At 48.4% G+C, this 26,912-nt stretch overlaps 1 protein-coding gene across 2 annotated transcripts in view; it reads left to right on the top strand.

Moving 5' to 3' along the window:
- Positions 1 to 26,912, top strand: part of atg5 (autophagy related 5) — a 177,813-nt gene that overhangs the window by 127,827 nt on the left and 23,074 nt on the right. For both annotated transcript variants that reach the window (XM_033021930.1, XM_033021928.1), the window contains one exon: positions 13,489 to 13,606. In XM_033021930.1, the coding sequence (XP_032877821.1) occupies positions 13,489 to 13,606 (118 nt within the window). The remainder of the gene's footprint in view (positions 1 to 13,488; positions 13,607 to 26,912) is intronic.

Here is a 26,912-nt window from a genome sequence, read left to right as displayed (position 1 = left end):
ACTACCCTCGATTACCTACGAATAACATGCTGACCTACTACGACCTACCTCGACTAAACCTATGAGTAAACAAATTATCAATTTTTTTCCATGGCGACCTTTTTTTAATCGCAAGCATTTTTCAGCAAGTTGAAAAACACACCGCAACCTAGCTGAGGCCTCGAGTACGCGGGGACTACTCTCGAGCATGAAGGAGAGTTACAAAGACCTCCTAGGACCTCGTGTCAACCATGCTGCGAGTATCAGTCGAGGGCAAACTGTTCTAAACTCGCCAATTAGGTCGCCGCAGTGGGACAGCCCCTTAAATGGTGAATTAAACAGTACTCTGGCTCATGGGAAGGCTATTCAGAAGCCTGATAACAGAGGGGAAGAAGCTGTTCCTTAGTTCAGTTCAGTTTTTATTTGTCATATGTAGGTTAACACAGGGTTAACGGTACAATGAAATGTTTTTGACAAGACAACGGGTCACATCAGCAATGATATTACTGAGTCTGATGGTGCGCGCTTTCGAGCTTCTGTACCTTCTGCCGACGGGAACGGGGAGAAGACGGAATGACCGGGGTGGGACGAGGTTTTGCTTAAGTTGGTGATTTTCCCAGGCAGTCTGGTGTGTGTGATGGACTGGGCTACAGTCGATCTACAGCTCTGCATATTTAATTGCTTTCCTTAAGGGCCAGTCCCACTTTCACGACCTAATTCACGACCTCTGCTGAGTTTGCCCTTGACTCATACTCGCAGCATGGTCGTCACGAGGGCGTATGAGGCCGTAGGTAGGTCGTAGGTCGGTCGTGATGCTAGTCGTAGGTACTCGTGGCATCAAGTAGGTCGGGGCGTTTTTCTAGCCTGATGAAAAATGGCCACGAGTAAAAAAGGTGGTGAATTAGGTCGTGAAAGTGGGACAGGCCCTTTACTGTCTTGCCGCCATATCTGTAACGTTCACTTCCAATCTTGTTATAAGCTCCAAGTTGAATTTGCATCTACATTTCATGTAATTTGTTTCCTGTTTTCCGTGGGTTTGTTCAAAGCACATTTATTTATACCACAAACTAACTACTAGCAGTTTTTTGATTTTAACCTTGTTTCATTTCTTTACATGCTTTGGTATTTTTCCCTTTGATTGTCAGATCCAAACCGCAAGTTCTGACTTAAGCTGCTCTCCTTTAATTTAATTGATAATTATTATTACACCACTTTTTTTCCTATTAATTCTCCAACTATTCAAGTCAAAGCAAGTTTTATTGTCATGTGCACAGGTACTTTGGGGAATAGCTACAGCGAGAATCTTGCCGGTAGCAGCATCATAGAAACATAGAAACATAGAAAATAGGTGCAGGAGTAGGCCATTAGGCCCTTCGAGCCTGCACCGCCATTCAATATGATCATGGCTGATCATCCAACTCAGTATCCCATCCCTGCCATCTCTCCATACACCCTGATCCCTTTAGCCACAAGGGCCACATCTAACTCCCTCTTAAATATAGCCAATGAACTGGCCTCAACTACCTTCTGTGGCAGAGAATTCCACAGATTCACCACTCTCTGTGTAAAAAATGATTTCCTCATCTCGGTCCTAAAAGACTTCCCCTCTCATCCTTAAACTGTGACCTCTAGTTCTGGACTTCCCCAACATCGGGAACAATCTTCCTGCATCTGTGAGGAGTGGGACGGTGGAAGACGGATCAGGGTAATGGATGATCTATCTTTCCCTCTCAGCCCCCATTCTCCTGCCTTCTCCCCGTAACCCCCTGACACCCGCACTAATCAAGAATCTTTCAACCTCTGCCTTAAATACATCCATTGACTTGGCCTCCACAGCCTTCTGCGGCAATGAACTCCACAGATTCACCAAAGTCAAAAGTATTCTTTATTGTAATTCAGACCTTTCGGTCTGAACGAAATTCCGTTGCCTTGCAGTCATACATATAAAATGACAAAAACACACAATAAACACAATTTAAATATCCACCTCAGTGAGTTCACCAAGCACCTCCTCACTGTGATGGAAGGCAAAAGTCACCACCCTCTGACTAAAGAAATTCCTCCTCATCTCAAAATATTTCTTAAAGTACGTCCTTTTATTCTGAGGCTGTGCCCTCTGATCCTAGTCTCTCCCACTAGTGGAAACATCCTCTCCGCATTGACTCTATCCAAGCCTTTTCACTAAGTCGGGTCCACATGCTGGATGTACTGGAGCTCTCCTGATCCAGGTAGGCCCCAGGCTGCTGCGGGGCCTACTCCGATACCCTCATCCAGCCCGGCCCGCCAACCCAAGTCCCTGTCCTCGCCTGACTGCCTCTATGTCCCAGGGGTCGCCTCCTGCTGCCGACCTTGAAGGAGTGGAGGCGTTACCCTGATCCGTCTTCCACCGGCCCACTCCTCACAGATTAGCTCAATCTAAAAGGAGGAACATTGCCTGTTGAAGTGGTCAATGCTTCACATCAAACCAAACCCACTTGGCTTGATATCAAAGGTTAAGGGGGGGAGGCAGGAGAATGGGGTTGAGATGGAAAGATAGATCAGCCATGATTGAATGGCGGAGTAGACCTGCAGGGCCAAATGGCCTAATTCTGTCCCTATGACTTTATGAACTTGTGATATCAGGGCCACCACTAATAATGAGTCTCAGGCAGTTTGTGCTCAGCTGTTTGGGGGTGATAGGGGATGCAGACTGCGGTGGAGTTGCTGCCTCAAAGCGCCAGAGATCCGGGTTCTATCCTGACTACGGGTGCTGTCAATACGGCGATTATACGTTCTCCCCGTGACCGTGTGGGTTTTCTCCAGGTCATAGAGTGATACATTGTGGAAACAGGCCCTTCGGACCTGCCCAGGTGCTCCGGTTTCCTCCCACATTTCTAAGGCGTGCAGGTTTGTAGGTTCATTAGCTTAGTGCGGGTGTCAGGGGTTATGGGGAGAAGGCAGGAGAAAAGTGTTGAGCGGGAAAGATAGATCGGCCATGATTGAATGGCGGAGTAGATTGGATGCGCCGAATGGTCTCATTCTGCACCTATCACATGAACTTCTGTAAATTGTCCCTAGTGTGTAGGACGCAAAAGTGGGATGACATAGTGAATGCGTGATCAATGGTTGGCATGGACTCGATGGGCCAATGAAAAGGTTAAATGCTTTTAAATATATAAAAGATTTCGTCTCAAGCAGGCCTTTTCCAGTGGATTGATAAGAGAGAGAGACAAACCTGGACTTGCCTCAGGTTGCTGTCTATTGAGACAATGACCGATGCCCTTGAAATGTGTCTACCAATTGATGAGAGAGAGAAGCGTAGACTTGTCTCAGTGAAGTACATTGAGACAATGACCGATGCCTTTGAGATGTCTTGTCTTCAAAGTACCAACTGATAAGATGCCTTTGAAGTGTGTCTACTAAAGGGCCTGTCCCACTTACGCGACCTTGGCTCGCAAATTACGTGACCTCGTGGTCGCTTGAGGTGTACGGGCACCGTATGGCCACGCGGGGCCAGTCCCACTTAGAAGCGCGGAGTTGTGCGGGGCTGACCGACATCGCACGGGGCTCCGGAATTCTGACAGTGGCCGAAATTCTGACAGTGGCCGCAGCGTCTTGATGGCGTACGCCTAGCGAGTGGCGTCGCGTGATGACGTCACTGCCCGGCGTGGCGTTGCGTGATGACATCACCGCCCGACGCCGTGCGACGCCCAAATTCAGTTGGCCCGCCTCCTGCCCAGCTGATTGGTAAGCATGACGCAAATGACATCACGCGCGAACTTAGCGCGAACTTCGTGTGAACTCCGCTTCCGTTTGGTCGCGCCAAACGCACGCAATCGAATGCAAGTGGGACAGGCCCTTTATTGACAAGAGACAAGCTCAGACGCATCCTGTAATAATGTGTATTGACTGTATCTCTGACCATGACTAACATCTATGGAATGTAGCTAAGTGACAAACACACAGTAAAAAAAACACCACTGCAACTCTTTGTTCATTGAAGTGGTGGCATGGGGGATGTCAAGTGTCTGTGTCGCTTACTTGACTGGTGCATCCCTGTCACTTCTGCCGGCCGATGATCAGTAAAGCATGAGTTGGTCTAACTAACCTTTTTGTGAGTTGTCTGTTTATTAAGTAGTGAACCGTAACACCAAATGTCCTGTTCCCACACTGTATCTCCAAAATGAAAACTTAATTCCGCACCCTGTCCATCGCACAGGTCGGGTTTATAATTCGTGCTATCACAGGTTAAACTAATTGGCTAGGTTAGTTCTGTAAAATGATCCCTAGTGCCTAGGTCAGAACTAGTCTATGGGGTGATCACTAGTCGGTGTGGACTCGGTTGGTCGAAGGGCCTATTTCCATGCTATGGCTCAAAACTAACACTAAACCAGTCCGAAGAAGGGTCCAGATCTGAAGTGCACCTATCCATGATCCAAGATAAACTAATCTCCCCTGCCTGTGTATGATCCATAACCATCTATTCCCTGCATATCCATGTGCCTCTCCTAATGCCTCTTGAACGCCACAATTGAATCCCCCACCATCCCTGGTAGCTCGTTCCAGGCACCCACCTACCTGGTAAAAACCTACCCCGAACATCTCCTTTACATAGAAACATAGAAAATAGGTGCAGGAGTAGGCCATTCGGCCCTTCGAGCCTGCACCGCCATTCAATATGATCATGGCTGATCATCCAACTCAGTATCTTGTACCTGCCTTCTCTCCATATCTCCTGATCCCTTTAGCCACAAGGGCCACATCTAACTCCCTCTTAAATATAGCCAATGAACTGGCCTCAACTACCTTCTGTGGCAGAGAATTCCACAGATTCACCACTCTCTGTGTAAAAAATGTTTTTCTAATCTCAGTCCTAAAAGATTTCCCCTTTATCCTTAAACTGTGACCCCTTGTTCTGGACTTCCCCAACATCGGGAATAATCTTCCTGCATCTCGCCTGTCCAACCCCTTAAGAATTTTGTAAGTTTCTATAAGATCCCCCCTCAATTTTCTAAATTCTAGCGAGTACAAGCCGAATCTATCCAGTCTTTCTTCATATGAAAGTCCTGACATCCCAGGAATCAGTCTGGTGAACCTTCTCTGTACTCCCTCTATGGCAAGAATGTCCTTCCTCAGATTAGGAGACCAAAACTGTACGCAATACTCCAGGTGTGGTCTCACCAAGACCCTGTACAACTGCAGTAGAACCTCCCTGCTCCTATACTCAAATCCTTTTGCTATCACAGGCACAGAGACTCACAGAACGCACAAAAACATGCGTTATACACAAATTACATTATTCTAGACAGTAAAACAAAAAGACTACAAAGCAAGACATTGTTTGAAAACACACTTGCCCCTGTCCCACTGTACGAGATAATTCAAGAGTTCTCCCGAGTTTTCCCCTGATTCGAACTCGGAGAATGTCCGTAGCGGGTCCGTAGTAGTTTGTGGATGTCTCGTAGCGGCTCGTACGAGTAACGGTAGGTACTCGGGAAATCCGGTAAACTCGTGACGTTTTTTCAACACTGTGTAAAATGTCCACGAGTAAAAAAATACCCGTGATGAAAAAAATGATTACTTTTTACTCGTACGACCCGCTACGAGACATCCACGAACTTCTACGGACCCGCTACGGACATTCTCCGAGTTTGGATCAGGGGAAAACTCAGGGAAACTCTTGAATTACCTCGTACAGTGGGACAGGCCCTTTAGAAAACAAGTAGCAGGTGGTGCAGGAGATGGCCATTGCCGAGATCTTCTTATCGAGTCCACATCACAAGATTACAAATTGTTCAGCCAGTGCTGAACACAATTGCCGAGGTAAAGATTAGAGTTGTGCAGGTCGATTTAAGAACCTGGTTGCAGGAAAGTAGCCATTGTGGCAGCCTGAGCCAGTTTGGTATCGAACCGTCGTTGGTCGGGCTCAAACTCCCGCGTGGTCCGGGCATGACCTGGGCCGACCAGTCGGGGGCGGTTGAATTCAAAAAGCGGCGGTTGGAATTCGTAGGATTGGCACTTGGAGTGGTACTTGAGTTGGTTCACGAGCGACGGCACAGTAGTAGTACAGCAGTCTTTCCAGGTGCGACAGAGGTTCACCTGCACCTCCCCCAACCTCATCTATTGCATCCGCTGCTCTAGGTGTCAGCTGCTCTACATCGGTGAGACCAAGCGTTGGCTTGGCGATCGCTTCGCCCAACACCTCCGCTCAGTTCGCATTAACCAACCTGATCTCCCGGTGGCTCAGCACTTCAACTCCCCCTCCCATTCCGAATCCGACTTTTCTCTCCTGGGTCTCCTCCATGGCCAGACTGAGTCCCAGTGCAAATTGGAGGAGCAGCACCTCATATTTCGCTTGGGTAGTTTACACCCCAGCGGTAAGAACATTGACCTCCAATTTCAGGTAGTCCCTGCTTTCCGGTGGCAGTAGGATGACTCAGTTGCCTGATAATAGCTGGGACGAAACAGTCTCTGAATCTGGCGGTGTGCGTTTTCACACTTCTATACCTTTTGCCTGATGGCAGAAAAGAGAAGAGGGTGCGACTCGTCCTTGATGATGCTGCTGGCCTTGCCGAGGCAGCGTGAGGTGTGAATGGAGTCAATGGAAGGGGGGTTTGGTTTTTGTGCGATGGTCTGGGCTGCCTCCACAAATTCGTTGGAATTTCTTGCGGTCTTGGGTGGAGCTTGTTCCCAAACCAAGCTGTGGATTCATCCCGGTAAAATGCTTTCCACGGCGCATCCGTAGAAGATGGTTAGAGTTTTCAAAAGGGAACTGCAGATGCTGGAATATCGAAGGTACACAAAATTGCTGGGGAAACTCAGCGGGTGCAGCAGCATCTATGGAGCGAAGGAAATAGGCGACGTTTCGGGCCGAAACCCTTCTTCAGACTTGGTTAGAGTTGTTGTGGACATGCCGAACTTCCTCAGCAGTCCAAGGAAGTAGAGGCGTTGGTGTGCTTTCTTGATCGCAGCTTCAACATGGGTGGTCCAGGAGATGGTGATATTGACTCCGATGGATTTTCACCCATCTCAATCATCTCTCCTGCTGAAGGAGTTAATGAGTTCAATATGACAGCGCTGGACCACAAAACTGTTACTAACACACTTGTTAAAAAATATTTACCTATTTACAGCACAGGGAATTGAAAATACAACAGTGAGGTTGACATTCCTTTTATACCCGTGGAGTTAATTATTGATGGATTTAATTAAAAATGCATTAAAACGATGTAATTTAATTACACTCCCTGTACTCTCACCTTCTAAACTTTGCAGCTAATCTCGCAAATCCTTCACATCCTGCCAGTGACTCAGTTTTTCTGGTAACCCTATCGGCGCGCCGCTGTTAACCCGCGCTGCCTTTCTGTTTTGTCCGCTCGCTCGCCTCGATTCCCCCAGCCTCCCAAAACAACAGGGGGTCTGGTTACAGGTGTGAAGACTGCACACCTACACGCACTCATGCTCAGAGCCGGCTGATTAACGGACACCCAAGTGCCTCGTGTGTCTGGCAGCCTTGGTCTCGGGTGTTGCATTGAGCCACTGGTGATTGGCAGTTTGCTTAGAAAATGAAGGGCAAGCTCAGAGCTGCATTGTTTTTTGGACGGCAGTTACAGATAGCTTTTAACAAAATTAAAGTGTGAAAGGGATATGTGGAACAATGATTTGCTGGTCTTACCTGTTTGAAATATTTCAAATAAATGAGTATCAATTTTCTTTTGCACGCACGCCAATAATGCCTCTGGTGCAGCGGATATAATCCATTGTGTGCCGGAGTTATAGAACATTTATTAAAAATATAATGAATTGTGCAGGTTTGGAGGGATTTAGTTAATGGTAGGACAACGCATTGAATCTTTTATTTAAGAACTGGCACTCTAGAAGACAAGACACAAAATGCTGGTAATAACTCAGCGGGACAGGCAGCATCTCTGGAGAGAAGGGATGAAGTGAGGTTTCAATAGACAATAGGTGCAGGAGTAGGCCATTAGGCCCTTCGATCCAGCACCGCCATTCAACATGATCATGGCTGATCATCCCCAATCAGTACCCCGTTCCTGCCTTCTCCCCATATCCCCTGTCTCCGCTATTTTTAAGAGCCCTATCTAGCTTTCTCTTGAAAGCATCCAGAGAACCTGCCTCCACCGCCCTCTGAGGCAGAGAATTCCGCACTCACCATTCTCTGTGAGAAAAAGTGTTTCCTCGTCTCCGTTCTAAATGGCTTACTCCTTATTCTTAAACTGTGGCCCCGAATTCTGGCCGAGACCCTTCTTCAGACTGAGAGGCAGGGGAAAGAGCAACAAGAGATCTAGATCCTACTTGGAGGGCAAATGAATGGAAGAGATGAAAAAAAAAATGTTGTTTTCTTCTCCGTTTAAGTTACAAATCTTTTCCAAGAAGGAAATAATGGCCACTCCAATGGTTATGTTATTTCTTGTGGAACTAAATCTCCTTTCAATAAGGCCCTTAAGTAAACATTGGAATGTCGAATGTATAAACTTACTTCCCTATCTGCCCGTCTCTGATCACCCAGGAGGCTTTTTTTTTTTTTAAACTGTTCTTGTATCAAATGAACTCATAATTGTATCAGGAGCAGGAGCAGGAGCAAATCATTTGGGACTCAAGACATCATTGCATCACTCAGAAAGATTATGGCTGATAATTTAAGCAAGTCTTAGACTGTAACTTGAACCAGCAATCTATATATATATCACTTTCAACATGGGTGAAAGCACTCTTATTTTAAAAGGGATATAAACTAATATCCTGTATTTTAGGGAAAGCATGAACAGTGGTTTGTTACTCGAGTGGAGGCCAAGTCAATGGGTATTTTTTAAAGCATGGTTATGGGGAGATTGGCATGCTCACAGTTCATATGTTATAGGAGCAGAGTTAGGACATCCGGCCTATTTAACCCCATTCGTCTGCCTTCTCCCCATAACCCCGGACACCCCTGCTAATCAACAACCATTTAAAAAATATCCATTGACTTAGCCTTCACAGCCTTCTGTGGCAAAGAATCCTACAGATTCACCACCCTCTGACGAAAGAAATTCCTCCTCATCTCCTTCCTAAAGGGACGTCCTTTAATTCTGAGGCTGTGGCCTCTGGTCCTAGACTCTCCCACGAGTGGAAACACCCTCACCACATCCACTCTATCCAGGCCTTTCACTGTTTAAGAAGGAACTGCAGATGCTGGAAAATTGAAGGTAGACAAAAGTGCTGGAGAAACTCAGCGGGTGAGGCCGCATCTATTGAGCGAAGGAAATAGGCAACGTTTCGGGCTGAAACCCTTCTTCAGTCCGAAACATTGCCTATTTCCTTCGCACCATAGACGCTGCCTCACCCGCTGAGTTTCTCCAGCGTTTTTGTCTACCCAGGCCTTTCACTGTTTGGTTAGTTTCAATGAGGTCCCTCCCCTCATCCTTCTCAACTCCAGCGAGTACATGCCCGGTGCCGTCAAACGCTCATTATATGTAAACCCACTCATTCCTGAGATCATTCTCATAAACCTCCTCTGGACTCTCTCCAGAGCCAGCACGTCCTTCCTTGTATATGGGACATAAATCTGTTCACAATACTCCAAAAGCAGTTTGGAACAACATTGATACTTTACAAGGCTAACAATATTAGAACACTTGATGATAGCTAGCTCGGTGGTATTTCCCTCTGTCTGATGACTTCCTCCATTCTTATCACTTGAATGGGCATTCACCATTGTTTTTGTAAATCAGTATCTTGCTTCCACCTCACCAATTCTTGTCACTGTACACTCATTAACATTTCAGTTTCAGTTTAGTTTATTGTCATATGTACAGTGAAAAGCCTTGGTTGCCTTGTTTGCACGTTACTGCCGCAGAATGAAATATATCAAATATAATTGTCCAGGAGTCTCAGTCGGGAGAAGGGTCTCAACCTGAAACGTCACCAGTTCCTTTTCTCCAGAGATGCTACTTGACCGGCTGAGTTACTCCAGCATTTTGTGTTTATAATTGCACAAGACATTGGTCAGGCCACATTTACAGCATTGTAGGTACACAAAAATGCTGGAGAAACTCAGCGGGTGCAGCAGCATCTATGGAGCGAAGGAAATAGGCAACGTTTTGGGCCGAAACCCTTCTTCAGACTGATGGGGGGTGGGGGGGAGAAGGAAGGAAAAAGGGAGGAGGAGGAGCCTGAGGGCGGGGGGATGGGAGGAGACAGCTCGAGGGTTAAGGAAGGGGAGGAGACAGCAAGGGCTAGCAAAACTGGGAGAATTCAACGTTCATGCCATCCGGACGCAAGCAGCCCAGGCGGAATATGAGGTGCTGTTCCTCCAATTTCCGGTGTTGCTCACTCTGGCAATGGAGGAGACCCAGGACAGAGAGGTCGGATTGGGAATGGGAGGGGGAGTTGAAGTGCTGAGCCACCGGGAGTTCAGGTAGGTTATTGCGGACTGAGGCTTACAGCATTGTGTTCAGTTCTGTCATCACCACGTTATAGGAAAGATGTTGTCAAGAGGAAAGGGTTCAGAAAAGATTTACGAGGATGTTGCCAGGACTATAGGGTGTGAGCTACAGGGAGAGGTTTAGCAGGCTGGGTCTCTATTCCATGGAACGCAGGAGGATGAGGGAGGGGATCTTATAGAGGTGCGCAAAATCATGAGAGGAATAGATCGGGTAGTCTCTTGCCCATATAGGGGAATCGAGGACCAGGGGACGTAGGTTCAAGTTGAAGGGGAAAAGATTTAATAAGAATCCGGGGGTAATATTTTAACACAAAGGGTGGTGGGTGTATGGAACGAGCTGCCAGAGGAGGTAGTTGAGGCTGGAACTATCCCATCGTTAAAGAGACAGACAGGTACATGGATAGGACAGGTTTGGAGGGATATGGACTGAGCGCAGGCAGGTGGGACAAGTGTAGCTGGGATCGGTTGGCCGGTGTGGGCAAGTTGGGCCGAAGGGCTTGTTTCCACACTGTATCACTCTATGACTCTAAATGCACAGAATCTTTTACCCAGAGTAGGGCAATCGAGAACCTGAGGACATAGGTTTAAGGTGATGGGGGGAAAGATTTAACAGGAACCTGAGGGGCGAGCTATTTACACAAAAGGTGGTGATAGATGGAACGAGCTGCCGGAGGAGGTAGTTGAGGCAATTACTATCACAATATTTAAGAAATATTTAGACAGTTACATGGATACGGGCCAAACGCAGGCAGGTGGGACTAGTGTAGATGAGACATGTCGGTTGGCGTGGGCAAGTTGGGCTGTTTGACTCTACGACTCTGAAGCTAAATGAAGGTTGGCTGGTTAATACTAAACAGTTTTAACTTCTGACCAACTGAGTCTGAAGAAGGGTCTCGATCTGTATTGCCACCTATTCCTTTTCTCCAGAGATGCTGCCTGACCCGCTGAGTTGCTCCAGCATTTGGTGTCTATCTTTTGTTTCTGAAGGAATTTTGTTTTGATCCAATAGCCTCCTATTTCTCAGGAAATAGGAGGCTATTGTCTTTGGTATGACAATGATGAATACCAAACAACCAAGCAATTCCTTAAGGGCCTGTCCCACCAGCATGCGTCTAGCGCGACCAAACGTGGGGCCGGTCCCACTTCGATCAGCGGAGGCGTATGGTGTTGTGCGGCTGGTCCCGACATCGCGCGGGGCTCCAAAAATCTTGCACTGTCCGAAAATCCCGCGCGCCAACGGCCTGTCAGCCTGCAGCCGCATTGAGGCCGTACGCAGCGTCTCGACGGGCGTACACAGCGTCTTGACGTCGTACGCCTAGCGCGTGGCGTTGCGCAATGATGTCACCGCACGACGTCCAAATTCAATCGGCCCACGTCCTGCCCAGCTGATTGGTGAGTATGATGTCGGGACCAGCCCCGCACAACTCCAGACGGCTCCGCGGTTGGAAGTGGGACCGGCCCCGCGAGGCCGTACGCCTCAAGCCACCACGTTTGGTCGCGCTAGACGCATGCAATCGCATGCTGGTGGGACAGGCCCTTTAATCTAATGATTTTCATATGTTGTCATTGTCTTGTACTGTAATCCCTCCTAATACACAGCCGCATAATATGATTTAAGATTTAAATTCTGAAGAACCTGGATCACTTACTTGGTCAGGCAGCATCTGTGAAAGGCTAAACAGAGTTAGCGTTCCATGTTGAACACTGACATTGACCAACCGACTGACTTTAGAAAGAAGATGAGGAGGAATTTCTTTAGTGAGAGGGTGGTGAATCTGTGGAATTCATTGCCACAGACGGCTGTGGAGGCGCAGTGGTAGAGTTGCTGCCTTACAGCGCCAGAGACCCGAGTTCAGTGCTGTCGGCAACGGAGTTTGTTGTACGTTCTCCCCGTGACCTGCGTGGGTTTTCCCCGAAAAATTCGGAAAGACGCACAAGTTTTATAGGTTAATCGGCTTAGTGGAAAAGAACAAAAAATGTAAAATAAATTGTTCTTAGTGTGTGTTTCATCTGCAGGGATCGCTGGTTGGTGCGGACTCGGTGAGCCGAAGGGCCTGTTTCTGCGCTGTATATCTAAACTAAACTCAACTAAACAGTGGGTATTTTTAAAGCGGAGATTGACAGGTTCTTGATCAGTATGGGTGTCGGGGGTTACGGGGAGAAGGCAGGAGAATGGGGTTGAGAGGGAAAGATACGCAGCCATGATTGAATGGCAGAGTAGACTAGATGGGCCGGATGACCTAATTCTGCTCCTCGAACTTATGGATTTTCAAGGGGTCTTCCGGGTAAAGTAGATGACCCTAGAGCCTGGATCAGTGACTTAAGCCCCTGTCCCACTTACGTGTCCTTGGCACGCAAATTACGCAACCACGTGGTCGCATTGAGCCGCGACAGCCCCGCGAAGGTCGCGCACGATTTCATGCGCCCGCACAGCCGTCTGGAGCGTGTGACGTCATTTGAAGATGGACGCAAAATGCAGGAGTAACTCAGCGGGACCGGCAGCATCTCTGGAGAGAAGCAATGAGTGATGTTTCGGGTCAAGACTCTTCTTCAGTCTGAAAGAAGGGTCTTGACCCGAAACATCACCCATTGCTTCTCTCCAGAGATGCTGCCAGTCCCGCTGAGTTACTCCTGCATTTTGTGTCTATCTTCAATTTTCCAGCCCCCGCTTTGGGAGTAGAAGTGGGTGCGGATCCGGACCGCAACGGCCGTGAGGCCCAGGCCGAGTTCAGTGATCGTTTGCCTGCGTCTGCTGCTGTTGGAGGTGAGACGTTGCGTCGCGCCAGGGTCTTGGGCCTGTCCCACTTTGGCCGTCGGTTAATTTCGGAGCCCCGCGCGATGTCGCGCACAACTACATACCCCTCCACGCTTCTCAGTGGGACCGGCCCCGCGCGGCCACACGATGCTCATGCGCCTCAACGCGATCACGAGGTCGCGTAATTTGCGTGCCAAGGACACGTAAGTGGGACAGGCCCTTTAAGGACTTATGAACTTGCAGCAAGATGATTTGAAACAATTGATGCCACTAAACTAAGTCATTAAATCCCTGTTGAATTTCTAAACTATTTTTATTCTCTCTCCTTTAGCCTCTAAACGAGCGACCATTCATTCAGAAGCTTTTTCGTCCAGCCAGCACAGAAGGACAGCCACATAATCTTGGTGACTTGTTGAAAGAATTGGTTCCTATCAGTGTAACGTCTGAAGGTAAAACCTGGATCATTGCACAGTCATATGACCCAAATCTAATGCACCATTTGCGTTCTGTTGGTGACTTCCATGCAAACAAAAAAAGCTATTTTTATTTAGTTGAATCCAAATTTTAAATGACTAAAGAAGATGCCAAGTGAGACGCATTATGCGAGAAGTGGAAAACAAAAGGCACAAAGTGCTGGAGTAACTCAGCGGGTCAGACAGCATGGCTGGAAAATGTTACGGGTCGGGACCTTTCTTCAGACTGATTGTGCTGGAAGCAGGAGAAAGCTGGAAGAGTGGAGGGGGCAGGACATAGCCTGGCGAGTGATAGGTGGATACAGGGGATACAGATATCAGGGAGCAGCGGTAGAGTTGCTGCCTTACAGCGCCAGAGACCCCGGTTCGATCCTGACCACGGGTGCTATCCGTACAGAGTTTGTACGTTCCCCCTGTGACTGCGTGGGTTTTCTCCGGGTGCTCCGGTGTCCTCCTACATTCCAAAGACGTACAGGTTTGCAGGTCAATTGGCTTCAGTAAATTGTCCCTAGCGTGTAGGATAGTGTTAGTATACGGGGCGATCGCTGGGGTTAGCGCAGACTCGTGGGCCGAAGGGCCTGTTTCCACTCTGTGTCTCTAAACTAATCTAAGCATGTGAGAGTTTATTTTGATAGGCAGATGGTGAACAAGCAAGTAAGTAAGTCAGTTTATTGGCCAAGTATTCATATACAAGGAATTTGCCTTGGTGCTCCGCCCACAAGTACCAACATGACATACAGTGACAGTTACGAATGACTCAGAAAACACTAAAACATTAATGATAAAACACCATTGATTAAACATGTGAACCAACAAAATACCAGATCAAAAGGAGGCTACAGATTTTTGGCTGTTGAGTAGAGCAACTACTCGTGGATAAAAACAGTTTTTATGTCTGGCTGTGGCAGCTTTGACCGTCCGGAGTCGCCTTCCAGAGGGAAGTGATTCAAAGAGTTTGTGGCCAGGGTCAGAGGGGTCAGAGATGATCTTGCCCGCTCGCTTCCTGGCCCTTGCAGTGTACAGTTCATCAATGGAGGGAAGGTTGCAGCCAATAACCTTCTCTGCTGATCGGACGATTCGCTGCAGCCTCCAGGTGTCGTGCTTGGTGGCTGAGCCAAACCAGACCATGATGGAGAAGGTGAGAACAGACTCTACGATGGCCGTGTAGAATTGGACCATCATTGCCTGTGGCAGATTGTGCTTCCTCAGCTGCCGCAGGAAGTACATCCTCTGTTGGGCCCTTTTTGACTGTGGAGTCGATGGTAGCCTCCCACTTAAGGTCCTTGGAGATGATGGTTCCCAGGAACTTATAAACTCCACAGATGTGACTGTGGTGTTGTTGATGGTGAGTGGGGTGAGGGGAGGAGGAGCTCTCCTAAAGTCTACAATCAATTACACTGTCTTAAGAGCATTGAGCTCCAGGTTGTTGCGATGGCACCAGGACGCCAGCTGTGACACTTCCTGTCTGTAGGCAGATTCTTCCCCATCCTGGATCAGTCCAATCGGGGTTGTGTCGTCCGCGAACTTGAGAAGCTTGACAGAGGAGACTGTGGAGGTGCAGTCGTTGGTGTAGAGAGAGTAGAGGAGAGGAGAGAGTACGCAGCCTTGCGGTGCTCCTATGCTGAGTGTTTGCGGGTCCGTGATGTGCTTTCCCAGCCTCACATGCTGCTTCCTGTCTGTCAGGAAGCTGGTGATCCACTGACAGAGGGGTTCAGGCACAGTCAACTCGGAAAGGCCAGAAATGAAAAGACTAAAGGTATGAGATTTAGCAGAGGAAATCGTGAAGCCAGAGGAATCCATTTGAAATGACTAAACTTTGGCTCTTGGTTCAGATGATCACAATAGCCATGCTGTCAATTTGAATTATAATTTTTGCTGCTAATTTGTCAAACTAAATTATTGAACTGTGACAGTATTTTTTCCTAGATTTTATTTCAGTCCACTCTCTTGTGACTGATTTTTAAAACTTGTTTAATGAAGATATGTGGGGTAAGTGTTTTACACGGAGTGGTGGGGGCAGGGAGCACGCTGCCAGAGGGCGGCACAGTGGCGCAGCGGTAGAGTTGCGGCCTCGCAGCGCCAGAGACCTAGGTTCGATCCCGACTACGGGTGCCATCTGTATGAAGTTTGTACGTTCACCCCGTGATCTTCGCTTTCCTCCCACACTCCAAAGATGTACAGGTCAAGGGGAAGTACAACGGGATCTGGGGGTCCTTGTACATCAGTCTATGAAAGTAAGCATGCAGGTACAGCAGGCAGTGAAGAAAGCGAATGGCATGTTGGCCTTTATAACAAGAGGAGTCGAATGTAGGAGCAAAGAGATCCTTCTGCAGTTGTACAGAGTCCTAGTGAGACCACACCTGGAGTATTGTGTGCAGTTTTGGTCCCCTAATTTGAGGAAGGACATTCTTGCTATTGAGGGGGTGCAGAGTAGGTTTACAAGGTTAATTCCCGGGATGGCGGGACTGTCATATGCTGAGAGAACGGAGTGGCTGGGCTTGTACACTCTGGAGTTTAGAAGGATGAGAGGGCATCTCGTTGAAACATATAAGATTGTTAAGGGCTTGGACACGCTAGACGCAGGAAACATGTTCCCGATGTTGGGGGGAGTCCAGAACCAGGGGCCACAGTTTAAGAATAAGGAGTCAGCCATTTAGAACAGAGACAAGGAAACACTTTTTCTCACAGATAGTTGTGAGTCTGTGGAATTCTCTGCCTCAGAGGGCGGTGGAGGCTGGTTGTCTGGATGCTTTCAAGAGAGAGCTAGATAGGGCTCTTAAAAATTGCGGAGTCAGGGGATACGGGGAGAAGGCAGGAACGGGGTACTGATTGGGGATGATCAGCCATGCTCACATTGAATGGCGGTGCTGGCTCGAAGGGCCAAATGGCCTACTCCTGCACCTATTGTCTATTGTTTATTGTCTATTGTACGGCTTGATAGAAATGCATATTGTCCCTGGTGCGTGCAGGATAGAGTTAATGTGCGGGGATCGCTGGTCGGTGCGGTGGGCCGAAGGGCTGGTTTCCGCGCTGTGTCCCCGAAACTAAAAAACAAAAAAACTAAAGGTGGTGGTGGAAACAGATTGGATCGTGGTGTTTAAGAGGCTTTTAGATAGGCACGTGGAAGTGCAAATAATAGAAAGGATATGGCTCATGTACGGGCAGATAAGATCAGATTAACTTGGCACAAATATCATGCCAAATGTTTGTGGACTGAAGGGCCCGTTCCTGTGCTATCCTGTTCTATGTTCTATATACGCACGATAAATCTTACTTCATTCTGAGGGTGGTTGGCAGATGGAACGAGCTGCCAGCAAAGATAGTTGAGGCATATAACAGCATTTAAAAATAACTTGGACGGGTACGTGGGTAGGAAAGGTTCAGACGGACACACGGACTGGTGGGACTTAAAGCAACTATTAAAATAACTTGGATCAAAAGGGTTTCCTCCTTATTTTTACTCCACATGAACTGAGACTGAACCCGTTCTCAGTTCTTCTGAGACTCCAGCAGAGGTGCTTGCCAAAGGATAATTACTAGATAAAACAGGGAAATCCTGATACATTCAATCGTAGAAACCTAGAAAATAGGTGCAGGAGTAGGCCATTCAGCCCTTTGAGCCAGCACCACCATTCAATATGATCATGGCTGACAATCCAAAATGTGTACCCCTTTCCTGCGTTTTTCCCCATATCCCTTGATTCCGTAAGGGCTAAATCTATCCAACTCTCTGTTGTAAAGGTCACTGTAATGTCAATGGACTAACAGTAGGTGGCAGACATTAACACCATCTAGCTGTAAAAGACACTGTCCCATCAACATTGAATTGAATTGAATTGAATACCTTTATTGTCATTCAGACCTTACGGTCTGAACAAAATTTCGTGCCTGCAGTCATACATACAATAAACAACAATAAACACAAATTAACATCCACCACAGTGAGTCCTCCAAGCACCTCCTCACTGTGGTGGAGGCAAAAATCTTAGGGTTACTGTCTCTTCCCTCCTCTTCTCCCTCTGCGCTGAGGCGATTCCCCACCGGGCGATGGCACAAACAGTCCCGCGGCTCACCGAACCCCGCGAACGGGCCGGTTCAAACACCGCGGCCCGGGGTGGTCGAAGCTGCCGCCCTCCAGTCCAGCGGACGCAGCCGCTGGCCCGCGGCTCAACCCAGGACTCAGGTCGCCGCCGCCAGAACGCCGTCCCAGCCACCGGAGCACCGTTCCAGCCCCGAGCCGGATCGCCCTCACGTGAGTGCCGTTCCTCCCTCGGGCTGGGCCACTCCGACGGGAGTGCCGTTCCTCGGGCTGGGCCACTCCGACGGGAGTGCCGTTCCTCCCTTGAGCTGGGCCACTCCGACGGGAGTGCCGTTCCTCGGGCTGGGCCACTCCGACGGGAGTGCCGTTCCTCCCTCGGGCTGGGCCACTCCGACGGGAGTGCCGTTCCTCGGGCTGGGCCACTCCGACGGGAGTGCCGTTCCGCCTCGGGCTGGGCCACTCCGACGGGAGCGTCACAGCCCCTCACGAGAGAGTCTCAGCCCCTCGTCAGGCCGCCCTCACGGGAGCGAGCCCAGTGCAAGTCCTGACAGGCTCTGCCTCCGGAGCCTCGAGGTCGCCAGCTCCGCCATTAGGCCACAGCGCAGAAGGAGGCAGAGAAGGGGGATACGACAAAAAGTCGTATTCCCCCGAAGGGAGAGACAGCAAGCCCCGTTTCACCCCCCCCCCCCCCCCCCCCCACATAAACACAGCTTAAAAACCAAAAACGTAACTACACAAAACGAAAAAAACAACACAAAAAAGTAAAGACAAACGGACTGCAGGCGAGCCGCAGCCGTTCCCAGCGCCGCCATTTTCGGACTGTCCCCTATATCACAAAGATTAATATTGTCACAGCCATCAGAGAGAACTAAAGCACTTTTGTTTTTTTTTACCCACTCTCCACTATTGTCGGCTTCTGTAAATTGCTTTGTGGAAGTTTCTCGGGAGTGGATGCGAAAGTGGGCTAACAGAGCTCATGTCAACTGTGGTCGATGGTCAGCATGACCTCGATGGGCCAAAGGGCCCGTTTCCGTGCTGTATCTTTAAAAAAATATACTGAAATGCTCCAGAAAATCGACACGCCTCTCCGTAGACTCCTACACTCCACGCCCTTCTTATTCATGGGTGAATACTGATTAGTTTTAGAGATACCATGTGGAAACAGGCCCTTCGGCCCACCTGGTCCGTGCCGTCCAACGATCATCCGTACACCAGTTTCTATGTTATCCCAGTTTCACATCCCACAAGGTAATTTACAGAAGCCAATTAACCTACAAAGTCACACATTAGAATTTAATGTGCATTAAAATTTAACCTTGCATTAAATAGGACACCATAATCATCACAGCATTGAAGTAATAACCACACAGCCTTCAGTATGACAACATTAATTGCAGTCTTGCGGGATGAAAAACGGAGCTTAATGCACCCAATTTATTTATCTAGAAATAGAATAAATGTTTCTGCATTTCTGAGGAATGTATATTATACCGTCTGTTTTTAAGTAGAATTACATAAACATTTTTAAGTCATTATGCTTCATGTATATCAAAAAAAAAAATCAAGGGGCCAAATGCCGTACGTCACACAATCTGAACAGCATTGTGAACAACATTTTGCATAGGAAATTATAAATGCAACAAGCGCGATAAATCAAGTATAAAAAATATCCTCAACATTAATTGTCTTGGCAATGAAATGATTCAGTTGTAAGCCAGTTTCTTCAGGCTGGAAAGATTGCTCGGTAATTATACTCTATTAGACCATTTAAAAACTTACTTTCGCCACAATTGGAAGCGTTCGCTTGTAGGTAATTACCCACGCTAATCCCTTATGTGACTTTACTACAACGGTAAAACAAAAACGCTGGAGAAACTCAGCGGGTGAGGCAGCATCTATGGAGCGAAGGAATATTCCTTCGCTCCATAGATGCTGCCTCACCCGCTGAGTTTCTCCAGCGTTTTTGTCTGCCTTGGATTTTTCCAGCATCTGCAGTTCTTTCTTTGACCATTCCTACCACGGTGATCACTTGAGAAACGCAACAGTGCGTACTGAGAAGGAAAAGGATATCTCTGGATTTGTGTGCTTACACTGGATAGAGAGTCAGACTTTCATTCCTGGGGGTGGCTAGGTCAAAGACCAGAGGGAAAAGCTTTGAGGTGAGAGGGGTAGTGTTTAAAGGGGAGGTGCAGGGAGAAGTTTTTTTACGCAGGGAATAGTGGGTACTGAACTACTATCTACCTCATCGGTGGCCCTCGGACTATCCTTGATCGGACTTTGCTGGCTTTACCTTGCACTAAACGCTATTCCCGTATCATGTATCTGCACACTGTGGGCGGCTCGCTTGTAATCGTGTATTGTCTTTCCACTGACTGGACAGCACGCAACGAAAGCTTTTCACTGTACCCTCGGTGGTGACGGAGGCTGCCAGAGGTGGTGACGGAGGCAGATACGACAGTGGCATTTAAGGGGCTATCAGATAAGTAAATAGATATAGAGGGGTGTGGCTCACATGCAGACAGGTGAGATAGCTTTAACTCTGAGATAGAGTGATACAGTGTGGAAACAGGTCCTTCGGCCCAACTTACCCACACCGGGCCAACAGAGTCCCACCTGCCCACGCTTGGTCCATATCCTTCCACACCTTTCCTGTCCATGTACCTGTCTAACTGTTTCTTAAACGTTGGGATATTACCAACCTCAACTACCTCCTCAGGCAGCTCGTTCCATACACCCACCACCCTTTGTGTGAAAAGGAGAAGGATCTCCTGTGGCGTTCTGTGCTGCATCTTGGTGGAACCAGTCTGTTGCTGAAGGTGCTCCTCAGGTTGACCAGTGTGTCATGGAGGGGGTGAGCTGTATTGTCCAGGATGCTCCGCAGTTTGAGGAGCATCCTCCCCTTCAAGACCACCTCCCATGAATCCAGCTCCACCCACAGGATGGAGCCAGTTTGTTGATCCTATTGGTGTCCGCAGCCTTCGCCCTGCTGCCCCAGCACACGGCAGTGAAGAAGATGCACTGGCTACCACCAATTGGTAGAACATCTGCAGCATCTCACTGCAGATGTTGAAGGAGCGGAACCTTCTCAAAAACTACAGCCGGCTCTGTCCCTTCTTGTACAGGGCTTCAGCGTTCCTGGACCAGTCCAGTTTACTGTCCAGGTACACTCCGAGGTATTTGTACTCCCTGGTAAACTGCACATCCACACCATTGATGGAGACAGGGGACAGGGGTGTTCCTCTCCTCCTAAAGTCCACCATGAACTCCTTAGTCTTGTCGGTGTTGAGCTGCAGGTGATGCAGCCCACGCCACTCATCAAAGTTGTTGACGACACCTCTGTATTCAGCTTCCCTCCCCTCACTGATGCTGCCCACAGTTGCAGAGTCATCTGTAAACTTCTGCAGGTGGCAGGAGTCCGGGTTATACCGAGGTCGTCCAAAGTGTAGAGGGTGAACAGGAAGGCGGAGAGAACCATCCCCAGTAGGGCCCCTGTGTTGCTCATCACCATGTCCGAGACACAGTTCTGTAGCCTGACATATTGTGGTCGTCCAGTCAGGTAGTTGGTGATCCAGGGCACCAATGGAGCATCCACCCGCATCTTCGTCAGTTTGCTCCCTAGCAGTGCAGGCCGGATGGAGTTAAAAGCACTGGAGAAGTAAAGAAAACATGATCCTCACAATGCTCCCTGGCTTATCGAGGTGCGCATTGGAACGATGGAGCAGGTGGACGATGGCGTCCTCAACCCCCCATCTCTGTTTGGTGTACGAACTGCAGGGGGTCCAAGTCGGGTTTAACCAGGGGTCGCAGGGGAGTGAGCACCAGCCTCTCCAGGGACTTCATGGTGTGTGAAGTCTGTAGTCATTGGAGGAGCTGGGGTGCATCCTCTTTGGTACAGGAACCAGGCAGGATGTCTTCCACATCACAGGAACCCTCTCCAGTCTCAGGTTGAAGATATGCTGGGGTACCCCGCACAACTGGCTGGCGCACACACGCCTTGAGTACCTTAGGGCTGACACCATGGGGACCCGCGGCCTTGACGATACGGAACGATAAAACTTTATTCATCCCCGGGGGGAAATTGTTCTGCCGACAGACAGTCACAACACACAAGGTACACAAAGACTTGAAATTAAAAATGAAAACAAAAATAAAAGGACAAGCGGCTGTTGTCTGGCTGCCGTGTGTATAGCGCCTTCACCGGAACAAATGAACAAGCACAGACTTATCCCCTGAGCAGAGGATTCTAAACTAGAGTGTCCCCCTTCCCCACACCATCCCCTCACAGCGGTCCCCCCCCCCCCCCCAGGCCGGGTCCCCACCGTCCCTCACGGCGGTCCCCCCACGCCGACTCCCCATTATTTTCCCCTCACGCTCATCAACGGCAAGGATCCCGTTCCCACCGAGACTCCTGTTCCCACCGAGGTTCCCGTTCCCACCGAGGCTCCTGTTCCCACTGAGGCTCCCGCTGCTGTCGCTGAGGCCCCCGCTACCGCCAAGGCTCCCGCTGCCGCCGCCGAGGGTCCTTCGGCCCAGACAGGCCTCGCCGCCCTGCTTCACCGCAGTCCCCTGAGAGGTCTGTGGGGCGAGTCGGGCCTACGAGGGTGCGTTCTGGCCGTCGTTCGTCACTCCCGCCGCGCACGCAGCTCCCCGGGACACTCCCACTGTGCGCAACAGGCGCGACAAAGAAAGGGCAGAGGAAGTGGACTAGGGGGATTGAAGAGGAGCGTCTGTCAGGGAGCAGGGGGGAGGATGGGCAGAGGCCCCACCATCAAATCTATTAAAACAAACAGGTTTAGCTCGTTGGCCCAGTTTAATTTAGTTTAGTTTATTAGTCATGTGTACGGAGTTACAGTGAAAAGCTCTTTTGTTGCGTGCTAACCAGTCAGCAGAAAGACCATACATGGTTACAATCGAGATATCCACGGTGTACAGAAACATGATAAAGTGAATAACTGAATAGCGTTTAGTGTAAGGTAAAGTCCAGTAAAGTCTGATCAAAGATGGTTAAAGGGTGGTCAATACATAGAAATATAGAAACATAGAAAATAGGCGCAGGAGTAGGCCATTCGGCCCTTCGAGCCTGCACCGCCATTCAATATGATCATGGCTGATCATCCAACTCAGTATCCTGTACCTGCCTTCTCTCCATACCCCCTGATCCCTTTAGCCACAAGGGCCACATCTAACTCCCTCTTAAATATAGCCAATGAACTGGCCTCAACTACCTTCTGTGGCAGAGAATTTCAGAGATTCACCACTCTCTGTGTGAAAAATGTTTTTCTCATCTCGGTCCTAAAAGATTTCCCCCTTATCCTTAAACTGTGACCCCTTGTTCTGGACTTCCCCAACAGCGGGAACAATCTTCCTGCATCTAGCCTGAATACAGTCGATGGTAGGTCAGGACCGCTCTCCAGTTGGTGGTAGGATGATTCAGTTGCCTGACAACAGCTGGAAAGAAACTCTCCCTGAATTTGGAGGTGAGCGTTTTCACACTTCTGCACCTCTTGCCTGATGGGAGAAGACGGATTGTCTGGGATTATGCTGGAGGCCTTGCCGAGGCAGGGTGTGGTGTAGATGGAGTCAATGAAAGGGAGGTTGGTTTGCGTGATGGTCTGGGCTGCGTCCACAATCCTCTGGAATTTCTTGCTGTCTTAAGATGGAGCCATTCGCAAACCAAGTTGCGAAGCATCCCGGTAAAACGCTTTCTACAGCGTATCTGTAGAAGTCAGTGAGAGTTGTTTGGGGGGGTGGGGTGGTGGGGGTGGGGGGGCATTCCAAGGAAGCAGTGGCATTGGTGTGTTTTCTAGCTTAGATGTGACTGTTCCAAAACAAGTTGCTGGTAATATTTAGAGTTTGTTTCAATAAAAATTTAACATCACAAATGGAAACCAGAAGTTGTTATTATAATTTCATCTCTTGTTGGAATTATATATATATTTTTTCTTGGACTGAGCGATATCTTGGTCATCTGCTTGCACTGGTTATAATTTAAGATGTATCTTCACAACCAGTAGATGAGGTAATTTTATACATGTTTGAATTTCTAGACTCTGCCTAGCAATTTGAGTTATTAAAAAAAACATTAGCAGGTTTTGAATTGCCTCCAGTGCTTTACAAAATTAATAACAAGCTCTCACCATGAATTTGCTTAGCGTAACTTACCGTATTTCCTGGCAATGAAGACGCACCTGCGTTGAAGACGCATCCCCATTTTCAGTTGCTAAATTTTGAAAAAAGGGTTGGCAGGCCAGGATTAAGGGTTTGGTTTGGTCAGTAGAAAGGTAGATGTGAAACTCCTTCAAGGAGGCAATCTGAACCGGGGAGCCTCCTTCTTCACCTGTCCCACAATGCGCTGTGCGGTTCAGGTAGGAGGGACGGGGACTTCCTGGCTCAGGGAGATGACATGACGGGGAGAGAGAGAGAGCCCGGGACGCTGCCCTCCGCCCAGTAGCTACCCGCCAGCCACCACCTCCACCGGTTGCTCCTGTGCCGAAGGACACTGTGGCCGGCCAGCAGAAGGCGCTGAGTTGGCGGCCGGTTCCGCTGTCCGGTCCCGGCGGCCGTTTGCAGCTGCGTGCCCCGCGAATGGCTGCAGATCCAAGGTCGCGAAAACGAATTGAAAAAAAATACGGCTGCGGGCTGGATGAGTTTGGGTTACGGGCCGGATCTGGGCCGTAGGTTGCCAACCCCTGTGTTAGGCCTCATTGTGCCCCCCTCCCCACCATGTGTTAAAATGAAAGATAGATTTGGCCCAAGTTTATCTTTCTTAGCTAACAAGCTAACCTTTGGCCTCCAAGATGCAGGTAAATTTTCGGGCCTTATTTTAGGGTAAAAAATAGCGTCTTCATTGCCGGCATATACGGTAATTTAAATTAGCAAAATATTTCCAGTTGTGTATAATTTTGAAACATACAACTGACATTAATTCAAGTCACCTAAATAAACCAGATTGTAGCATTTGGCTTTTTAAATGTCATGTCCAGCGATTTTGTACTTGTGATGTTCGTTAATTGAAGGTAAACTCAGACTAAAATAATTACATTATTTAGGAAATTCTTTCCATTGACTTGGGCGTTTTCAGTTTAGCAGTTGATGAAATAACAGCAATAGAACTTCCTCCATAGCTTTAATCTCTCCAGTAAAGCCCCCGTCCCACTTTCACGACCTAATTGGCCACCTCTGCCGAGTTTGCCCTTGACTCATACTCGCAGCATGATCGCCACGAGGTCGTAGGAGGTCTTCGCAACTCTTCCTCGTGCTCGCGAGTGGTCTCCGCGTACTCGTGGCCTCAAGTTGGTAGCGGCGTTTTATCCAGCCTGATAAAAAATGTCCACGAGTAAAAAAAAGGTCTGCATGGAAAAAATTGATACTTTTTACTCGTAGGTAGGTCGTAGGTAGATCATAGTAGGTCGTGATGGTTGTCGTAGATAGTCGTAGGTCGGTAACTGGCCCGAGAAAAAAAAATGCAAACATGACATCATTTTATCATGTGATCATTTCCCACTCATAGCTAGTCATAATTGGTCTTAGGTGTGGAAGACTGGTGTCGCGGGGGGTGTAGGAGGTTGTAGACATAGTCATAGGAGGTCGTAGACATAGTCGTAGGAGGTCTTTTACTTCGGCGAGTCAACACGACCGTGACATTTTCAACTCGTCTAGGGTCTTCTAAACTCGTGGATTAGGTCGACCAAGTGGGACAGGCCCTTAAGTACCTTAGACCAGGAAAGTCCATGGTTCAATTCTCAACATGCACTCGTTTTTACTATTCGTACTCTAATCCCATTCTGTAGCCATAAGGAACTGCAAATGCTGGTTTACAAAGAAAAGACACAAAGTATAGTCCAATTGTACCGTTCGTTCACTCGTGTGTCAGACGACATATTGCTTGCTGTTGGCTTCTGTCGTCGTCCAACATGTTGACAGAATTGGTCGCCCGACGCGTCACAGAGTGCATCATGTCGCTGTTTCCGGGGATCGCCACGAGGAGGCTCCTGTCGTGATCCCCATTGTACCATTGAAAGTGCTGGAATAATCAGCAGGTCCGGCATCATCACTGGAGGACATGGATAGGTGACATTTCCGGTCAGAACCCTTGGAGTCGGGGGAGAAAGCTGGAAGATCTTTGTCCCGCTCCAGAAGATAGACACAAAATGCTGGAGTAACTCAGCGGGTCAGGCAGCATCTCTGGAGAAAAGGAATAGGTGATGTTTCGGGTCGAGGCCCTTCTTCATAAATTCACGTTCCAGGAGCAGAAATAGGCCATTTGCTTCGTCGAGTCTACTCCCCGATTCAATCATGGCTGATCGATCTTTCCCCCTCAACCCCATTCTCCTGACTTCACTCCATAACCCCTGACACCCTTACAAATGAGTAATCTATCAATCTCCACCATTAAAATATCCATTGACTTGGCCTCCACAGTTGTCTGTGGCAATGCATTCCACAGATTCACCACCCTCTGACTAAAAAAATTCCTCCTCATCTCCTTTCTAAACGTACGTCCTTTTATCCTGAGGCTGTGACTCTTCCACTAGTGGAAACATCCTTTCCATATCCACTCTATCCAAGCCTTTCAGTATATTTGGTAGGTTTCAATCAGGTCACTCCTCATTCTTCTAAACTCCAGCGAGTACAGTTATTCCAGCATTTTGTTTTAGTTTAGTTTAGAGATACAGTGCCGAAGCAGGCTCTTCGGCACGCCGATTCTGCACCGACCAACGATCCCCGTACATTTTGTGTCTATATCTTCCCTGCACTAACTCCTCAGCCATGCATTCATTAGTCCAATCCACCCCATCACTAGCAAGTGGCAAGGGCAGTAATCCAGAGATCGTTTACCTTGGAGGTCCTGCTTTTTAACCTTTTGTAGAGCTCCCCATGTTCAGGAATAGCTACTTCCCCACAGCCATCAATCAGGCTATTATACTCGGCTCGGACAAAACTCTGAACATTAATAACCCATTATCTGTTTATTTGCACTTTATCAGTTTATTTATTCATGTGTGTATATATTTATATAATGGTATATGGACACACTGATCTGTTCTGTATTCATGCCTACTATGTCTGTTGTGCTGAAGCAAAGCAAGAATTTCATTGTCCTATCTGGGACACATGACAATAAACTCTCTTGAATCTTGAGATCCTTATCCCTTTTCCTACCTTTGTCATTTGTGCCAACATGCTGCTCACCCTTTCCCCTTGAGAATGTCACGCTGCCGTTCTGAGACATCCATCCTGGAC

The sequence above is a fragment of the Amblyraja radiata genome, chromosome 5 (genome assembly GCF_010909765.2).
Source record: "Amblyraja radiata isolate CabotCenter1 chromosome 5, sAmbRad1.1.pri, whole genome shotgun sequence".
In the NCBI taxonomy this organism is placed as follows: Eukaryota; Metazoa; Chordata; class Chondrichthyes; order Rajiformes; family Rajidae; genus Amblyraja; species Amblyraja radiata.
This window is presented reverse-complemented; position numbering and strand designations above follow the sequence as displayed.